Source organism: Echinops telfairi, unplaced genomic scaffold (genome assembly GCF_000313985.2).
Source record: "Echinops telfairi isolate 266 unplaced genomic scaffold, ASM31398v2 ScPeMD7_7424;HRSCAF=8462, whole genome shotgun sequence".
Lineage (NCBI taxonomy): Eukaryota > Metazoa > Chordata > Mammalia > Afrosoricida > Tenrecidae > Echinops > Echinops telfairi.
The window spans coordinates 85,650,728-85,659,520 of record NW_022111324.1 but is presented as its reverse complement, the minus strand read 5'-3'; the positions used below and the strand labels follow the sequence as shown (position 1 = coordinate 85,659,520).

Genomic DNA, 8,793 nt, shown 5'->3' with positions numbered 1-8,793 from the left:
CATCTGCTAGCAAGCCTACAGTGAGACAGGATGGAAAAGGGAGGCCCAGAGATATGGTCAGCTGCTTTCTCCCAGCTGGGCACACACACCACATGGGCTGCCCTGTGACAGAGGAAGCCCTTATTATTTGAAGATGCCCACAACATTTAGAAAAGTGGGAAGCAAATGTAAGCATTCTCCGTGTGGCTGGAGTTTCCAGGTGGCTCATTTGGGTCTGCAAGATGAGAGGAATTCACTGGTCACTGAGACATGGTGAGCCTGGCAAATTGGGTTTAGTTTAGACCAGGGGCCATGGTTGCAAACTATGAAACTCAAGTAGAACAGAGCAGGATTCTCTGAAGAAAATGTAGATTTTGAAAGACTTAGAAGCAAAGGGGCTGCGATCCAAGGCCAGCCTTGTATTTGGGCAGTAGTAATGATGACAACAATGGCATTAAAGACAACAGTGAATGGGTACTTGAAGGCACTGTTCTAAGCTGTTCATGGAATTTGATTGTACAGCAACCCTTCAAGGTGGCTAGTCAGGACCATTTTACCGCTTACAGATGAGAAAATGAGCCTTAAGAAAACTTGTTTGGGGTCAGCATCCAAGCCGGGACTTGACCTGGGTGGCCAGGCTTCCCTTATCTGCATTTCACCATCAGATAAAGAAGAGGGTAGATGCCACTCCCACCCACCCATCCCCCACCATTTCAGAGTCCCAGTCCAGGTGGAAATATGCTTGAAGATGGACCCATTAGCAATGTATAATTCTAGAAGTTATTATTATTTATGAAAATTGAAACCCCAGAAGCCATTACAATAATTCCTCAGTGGGGCATATAACTGTAAAACAGACCAAAATCTTGCCTATCACATTGTCAAGTTGGAGATAAAAATTATTTGGGAAATTACTCAGCATGACTTGAGGGTTGCAGGTTCTGTGTTGAATGAGTTTAGTCTCTTTAAATTTCCCTCTCCCTCCCTCCCTCCCTCCCTTCCACCCTTCCACCCTTCCACCCTTTCACCCTTTCTCCTTTTTTCTCTCCCGCATCCTGAAGCCCCTGAATCTGGGTATTATTGAAAGGCACTTCAAAAGAAAGCCTTTTCTGCCCAGTGGTTCTTTACCTAGAGCACATGTAGAGAGTGTCAGTTGTGTTGAGTATGTCTTGTGTTCCTGTTACTCAGAGGCAATTCTACTTGACTTTTGCTTAACTAGCTTATTTCTCAAGGCCACTCTGGCATACTTCTCAAGGCCCCTTTCAGCTACTTCTCTGAGATAGTTAAAGTTTATTGTGCCAACCTGGCCGATAAGCACATGTGGGGTTAGTTGAAGCAGAGAGATAAATAGCTCGGTAAGCCTCGCCTTTCTAGTTCTCCGGTCTCTTGCTCTCTGATGGTCAGACCAGGGTGCAGCTGCCTTAGCCAGCTCCCTGCTTCCATTGGCAAGGCTCACTTCCTGCTAGACATCCCGAAGGAGAAGCCACGTGGACCTACCCCAATGCAGCCCTGGGTGCTGGAGCAGCCATGTGGAGACCCCTGCCAGCTCTGAGATGCTTATACACTCACTGATTCGGCTTTCCTCCTGCAGTTGGCATCGTTGCGTGTATTTTATGAGATTGAGGAGGACTTTGTAGTATCGAACATATGGGCTAATGTTGGACTTAAGGGCTTGGGCAGCACTGGGTTGGGATGCTTTCTTTATGAACACTTACCCTTTATGTAAAACTCTCTCTTATACATATGAGTTTCTGGGGATTTGTTTCTCTAATGTACCCAGACTAATACATTCTCCCTGAAGAGACTTGCATGTTTTTTTACCATTCAGGTAGCCATCCTGTCCTATTTATTTAGCAACCCCTGTGAACTGGATTCAATGAGCAAGGCATCACCAGGACCTGGTGGTTCTTGGAACCAGGGTTGGAATGTTCAGCACCAGTGGGAAAGGATGAGGTGGACATTTTTATTTTAGTGCTATTTGTAGAAGTTTAGTGGGGCCTTAGCTGTTAAAGGGAAATGGAGGGGGCCTGAAGGCCAGGTATAGGAGAGATGCCAGCAGAGAGGAGAAAAGAACATAGCAGACTTTACCAGTAAGGGATTTTCTGGTGACTTTACTTACAGTGACTCATAGTGACCCGGTAGGGCAGAGTAGACCTGCCTCTGTGGGTTTCTAAGACTAACGCTTTATAGAAGTAGAAAGCCTCATCTCTGTGGTCCCCAGAGGGTCACTTTGAGTCAGAGTTGACTTGATGACTGTAAGTTTTGGAGTTTTGTTTATATTGAATTTCGTTACATTTTTTGAAAAATCTTGCTTTTCCTGATTATAAAAGAAGTGTAGTTTTCTTTTTTACTGAAGAGGGGTAAAGAACACTCAAGCAAAACATCCAGACACATAGGAATATGTTTGAGATTGAAAATTTCTTATGACCCCACCTTCTGAGATAGCTATAGTTCAGAGGTCCATGTGTTTTTCTTATTTTGACCATATTTTATTTATAGGTCAGATTTGTTTTTCTATGAGAATTCTGCATTCTTCCCAGTGGGTTATTGTTACTGACTTGTTGACTTTCTTCTTGTAAGTGATTGTGAATAATTTTCTGTCTTTGAAATTGCATTGAAATTCTACAGCGAGGGGAGCACCAGTGACTCCTTGTCATAGGACTTTGGCCCGTCCCTCAAGGCTCCCCTGGACTTGATCCACACTTCTTCTGGGAACCTGTAAAGTGTAGGTTTGGATGTGTGGGGCTTGCAGGGCCTGAGGATTTTCATTTCTAGAGTATTCCCCGTGATTGGAGATACTGCTACTATGTAGACCCCACGGAATTCCCTGTGGTTTTGTCTCTAGAAAGGACTTGCTTGAACTATAAACTTTTTTTTTTGCAGTATGTCTAGCAAGTTGGTGATGTCTCTGGTGAGCTTTAGAGCCATGACGGACAGTTCATTATTGTCATGTCTATCGTTTTGGTGAGAATCTGCTGCTTGTGGGATCCCGATTCAAAGCCAACTGTGCCGACTCCTCATTCTCTGCTGGGTGGAGACTGGGGCACAGACTAGCTGGGATTGTGTTCCAGTGTGTAACGTAGCTGAGGTGCACTTCTGAATGTGAAGTTTGAGACGGCTGGAGCTATAGAGAGAGAGGCTTAAGATAAAACCAACTAAGAGTTTCTTTCTGACTTGAAGAATGCTTATTATAGGATGTCTAAAACAGTGTTCCTTAGTTTCTACATTGATCATCGAGACTTGCTAAAACTGCAGATTCCTCAGCCCTGCCATTGGCCCTCTATCTAAGTTGGGTTTTGGAACTCTGCCTTTCTTAAGAGACCTCATAAGCTTGTTAAACTTTAGAATCACTCATGTAAAGAGAAACACACACACCCTATCTTTATAGAAGATAATAAAAACCACTTGTAACCCATTTGTCAAAGATAAATATTGCCTGGTGGGTTCTAAGTCCATATAGCATTTGGGGTGTGTGTGTGTGTGTGTGTGTGTGTGTGTGTGTGTGTGTGTGTGTTTACAAATGTGAGCCCATATTTTATTTATAGTTTTATACTTGCTTCCCCCCTCTTCAAAACAAACAAACAAAATCACTTGTCATTGAGCTGATGCCGACTCAGTGACTATATAGGACAGAGAAGAATTGCCCTGTGAGTTTCTGAGACTAATTCTTTGCAAAGTAGGAAGCTGTCTTTGTCTCTTAGAGCTGCTGGTGGTTTGGAACTGCTGACCTAGTGGTTAGCAGCCCAACCAGTAACTACTATGCCACCAGGTTCCTTCTTCTCCCCCCAGTCAACCTTTTATCTTGAGCATTTTCCCCATGCCTGTAAATATTCTTCAGGAACATAATTACACAATTGCCTTTGTGTCCATTTTACCAAGCTTGCCCAAGTGCACTACAGGCACACTGGGTCTGATGCGCTGAAGGTTTGAGTTCAGGAGGGTGTGGCAATACTTGGTTTTCTCTGGAGGTAGAACCTTAAATGTCCACAATTTACAAATTCCAACAACAAAACGACCTTTGAAGTTCATTTCCTCTAAACGGTAGCTACCATGATTACAGTGTTTATTCATCTAAGTACATTTTGAGTTTAAGATAACCCCTTTGGTTTTAAATGTGTGCCTATTAAAAATGAATCTTATTTTCATAACATAAAATCTATAGCCCTAAATTCCCTAAGTCTGATTATGCTGAGTAGGATCAATTGTGAAATTTCAAGAAAGAAATAGGCAAGTCATCTTGTGTTGTTTCCTGGTTTAATTTGAGGAGTAATTAATTAGTAGAGTAATGTTGAAGTGTTCACTTTCTCTCTGTTATGACAGATGCCAGAGATGCAGAGCAATTGAGTAAAAACAAGGTGACACATATTCTGTCGGTCCATGACAGCGCCAGACCTCTGCTGGAGGTAAGACGGAGCTGTGGGGCTTGGGCACCAGCTTGTTCCTGTGATTGTTAGTAGTACTAATTTGCGCTCAGTCCATGCTTGTGTTGTTGCCCTGTCTTCATTCCAGTTGAAGCGTATGTTATTTTTCTGTAACTCCAGTTACAGTGCTAGCTAGCTCACTTATGTGCTAGCTAGCTATGTGCCAAATATTAAGCTGATACCACATTTCCCTCTGGATTCTGAGGACATTTAAATCTCATTTTCATTCCTTTCAAACGATCTCTCCTGGCTTAGAATCCAAAACAAATTAGACTTTAAAATATGTTTTCCTTTTAAGTTCCATTACCTACCACTAGCTTTCAGAAATATGACACTCAGAAGTAAAATATCACTTCTTAAGATTTTCCTGGGAATCTCTGATACAGTGTAGAAGCTGTTGTGTTTTGTGGGGTAAACATTAATTCCGAAAACACCGTGAATTTTAACACAACGGGCAGTTTGAGCTGTTGCTTGGGGGTGAAATCTATCTGTTTATTGTCCTTGACAAAATCCAAGTCATCTCCTTTTAGAAAATAATGTGTTTGTGCTTGTGATATCTAAGTGGATTTTCTATTTTAGGATAGGGTTGGGTAGAGGGAGAGGTGACTTACTCTAAAAGAAACAATCTGCAAACTGCTTTCACTTACATTCATTTTGAAAGAGGTGATTAAAATGTTTAAAAATTTATCTAGCTTCTATAACTATGAGAACCGCTAGCTTTCATTTAATATAAAACAAGCTAACCCAAATGAGAACAATAAAGGATTTCATTAAACTTTGTAGTATCAGAGCATAGTTGGTGGTAAACGAAGAACAGACACCAAGGTTTCTCTGTATCTGAATGCGTACTCCCATCTGTCGTTTAAACCTTTATAAAATTTGTTTCAGCATAACTATATAAAAATAAAATTACTAGAAGTCTAACCATCCTTTTGAAAACAATGATTCAATTGTTAAGTTCATCAATAGTTTAAAATATAGCCAAAGGATGCAAAGATGATGTATTACATTAAACTGCAGACTTGTTATGATTGACTTCCTCTTAAATCACATGACGAGGCTTGAGGTTTCCTTTTTAAAATAAATTTTATATATGCTCTTTCCTAGGAGGCCCAGCACCACTCAGTTGCCAACTGATAGATTGGCAGTGTGAACCCTCCCAGTGGTGGTGCCACAGGAGGAAGACCTCGTATTCTTCTGTGAAGTTCAAAGCCTAGGGAACCCACAGGGCAGTTCTTTTGTCGTAGGGATTGCTATGGATTGAAGGCAGCCTATAGCAACATGTTCTATGCATCTTCAAGGCTGTTTTGCTACTTTACATGTAATGTAACACATAACTGTTTAGGAACCTGGAGTTTAAATCTTCAAATTTATACTTCTCTCTGGATACAAGCTCTTTAAGTGTTGGTATTGAAAGATCTCAACTCTTGAACCGCCCCAATTTATACACTAGGAAAATAAGGCTAGAGAGAAAAGTGGCTTGCCAGAAAAACAGGTGGGATTATAGCCTAGGTATAAATAGATCACTGTTTGCTTAAAAATCTCAGCTGTGAGCCAGCTGTGTTTTCCCCTGTGTTATTTTAAAAAAAAATGACACTGCATATTATTTTTTATTCCCTGTGTTTCAGTCTATCAAGACAAATTCTGCCTTTAAAAACTAAGAGAGAAATAAGGGGTGGGGTGTTGAGACAGAAAGGGGGGAGGGAAGGAGAGAGGACTGAGGATGTTCCATAGAGCTCCAGCATGTCAGACTTTATTTAACCACTGATTACTATGTGCAGGCAGTCGTTTTCCATTTAAATCCAGCTCTAGAAGCCCTTCCCTTACTCAGCCGAGAAGAGTTGGGAAATTATTTGTTTGGTGTGGGTATAGACTTGTTGGGTGGTTTCTTTCTTGGGCACCTCCATGTTGTGCTGGTCCTAATCCTCAGAGGGAAGTAGGTAGGGGAAGCTGAGGAAAGGCCACACAGCTGCAAGGGTTGCTTCCCAACCAGATGGGTGGTCTTAATTGAGGAGAAGAGAAGAGGACAGGAGAGCCTGCCTCCTTTCTGACACCTTTAGAACCATGGATATTCATTAAATGGCCACTAGCTTACTCTAGCCTTAGTGTCCTGGGCCACAAGTGGGAAGGCGATTACTATCAAAAATTAAGGTTGTGGTGATTTTGCATTCACGAGGGAGTTTTGTGAGTCTCAGTGCTATATAATGGTGTATAAGACACTGTCCATTACTGTTTATATGGGTCATTTTCCATAAACATCTGAATGGATTTAAAAGCAATATAGAACTTAGAAAGAGGTTTTCCTGTAAAGAGTGGTACTTAGCATCAATTATCAAGGACTTTTGGAATCTTTAGTTATGCTTTTATTGGGATGGATGCTCTGTGAGAGAGGATAGTTTTATTTTTTAATGTAGTTTCTAGAATGTAGGCCTGTGATGCAGTGCTTTGCTTTGCAAGTGTAGGGAATTTTTTACATAGTATGCTCCTTTTAAAGAGCACTGTGGCACAATGATTATAATGCTCACCTGCCAACTGAAAAGGTGGTGGTTCAAACCCACCAGCTGCTCCTTGGGCAAAAAGATCTGATTATCTGCCCTAGAGACGAATTAAGATTTATAGAGTCAGCACACAGCAGCAGCAACAGGCCCTTCTTAAGGAGCCTTAGTGGTGCAATGGTTAAGCACTCAGCTTTGGCATTTTAAACCCTCTCCAAGATTCCATCGGAGAAAGACCTGTTTCTATGAAGATCACAGCATGAAACAGCCCTGTGAAGCAGACATTTTATTTTATGTGGTCTCTACAGAGTTGACATTGACTTGAAGATTCACACAACATCAGTAGAATAAACGTTCTACAGTAAACACAGATATTTGCCAGTTTCTAATCAGATGGTGTGTGCATAGGCCAAATAGCCCATTCCTGGCAGTGTCCATGGTACTTTGTGAAAATAGGCGTGGTGTTCAGATTAAGGACATCTTTAGAAAACGGCAATGGTTCTGCAGAGCTAACCTACTGGGTGAGCATGGGTTGAGTGAAATGTGCCTTCTAGCCGGTAAACTGAGGTAGTAAGGGCCAAAGAGAAGGTTCCAAACCTGGTCTTACTGCCAGCCAAAACATCAGTACTATTTGCCACCTTTTGATATTGTTTCACTTATTTTATTGTAAGAATGTGCTATAGGTAAAATAGAAAATTATACAGATTTTATATTTGTTTCATCCTCTCTGATTTGTCATTTGTTGTGATAACCGGCCACTCACAATACCATAAAGAACATTCAGCTCTTCTAAGTCTGATAGATTTGCTAAAGGCAGTTGTTTGTCATTATGTATTTATTAAGTTGACTCAATAAGGAAGGGCTTTCGCTTTAAGGAATTTATTGGTTGATTTTAGGTAGGCTAGACGTGAGCCCCTATTGTTTGGGTAGCTTTTTAATGGGATTTTCCTAAACAGAGTTAGTAAGGCCTTTTTAGTCTTCCTGTGGGAGTTTTGGTTGTGTAGTGGGTTGTGCTTTGGACTACTAACTGCAAGTTCAGAAGTTCAAAACTGCCAGACACTTCACAGGAAAACGATAAGGCTTTCTGCTCCTGTAGGATTTACAGTCTCCAAAAACCACAGGAGTAGTTCTACCCTGGTCTATAGGGAGGTATGAGTAGGAGTCGGCTAGATAACAGTGAGTTTGGTGTTTTGAGTGGATTCTTCTTAGCAGTACTTTAAAATGTTGTTTCTTCCTCCTAGGAATCTAATTGGAGGAACAAGACCCTAATCTCAGGTTTCTGATGTTCTGATGTCTTGCTGTTGACTGAGGCAGGGCTGCCCTTAGTGCCTTGCAGTGAGTTAACGCGGGTTTAAAACTCTTTTCAGCCAGAGGAAAGAGTCCTGTTGTGCCAATTACTGTTTCTTCAGAAGAGAAATTAAAGGGTGACTCTTCTGCTTCCTATTCATTGGCCTCTTGTCCCTTTGGCTTCCTGGGCAAGCTTGGCCTCGCCCTACTTGGGCAAGGGCTACAGAGCTCTGTAGCTCTACTGATAGTGCCCAGAAGCACCCACTCCACCATACAGTATTCAGCTGTCTCACTCCCCAGATCAGCAAGCCAAACTTCACCATCAAGTGGCACTCCACTCTGCCAGGAAGCTTCTTTCCTCAAAGCACTCAGCTGTCCTGTGTCATGGGCCAGCTTCCATGCCATCTTCTACCTGTCCCCTTGTTCTGGTACTGCCATTTTTCTGCCACTGCTCCTCCCTCTGTCTTTCCCCAGTGTATTGCTCTCCTCATTTCCTTCCGAGCCCTGATTAAAATTGTGTTTGATGTCCTTAATTCCACCAATAGTCTCTTGAAGGTAATCTAGTCTTTTACTATCATACACCCCTTCCAGCCTCTACTCATTACCCAATG

The 8,793-nt window shown here is 41.9% G+C and overlaps 1 protein-coding gene across 1 annotated transcript in view; it reads left to right on the top strand.

The window, feature by feature from the left end:
* The window catches only part of DUSP22 (dual specificity phosphatase 22), a 49,912-nt gene that overhangs the window by 2,494 nt on the left and 38,625 nt on the right, over window positions 1-8,793 (top strand). Inside the window, exon 3 of the mRNA XM_030887796.2 lies at window positions 4,300-4,382. Coding sequence (XP_030743656.2) covers window positions 4,300-4,382 — 83 coding nt within the window. The remainder of the gene's footprint in view (window positions 1-4,299; window positions 4,383-8,793) is intronic.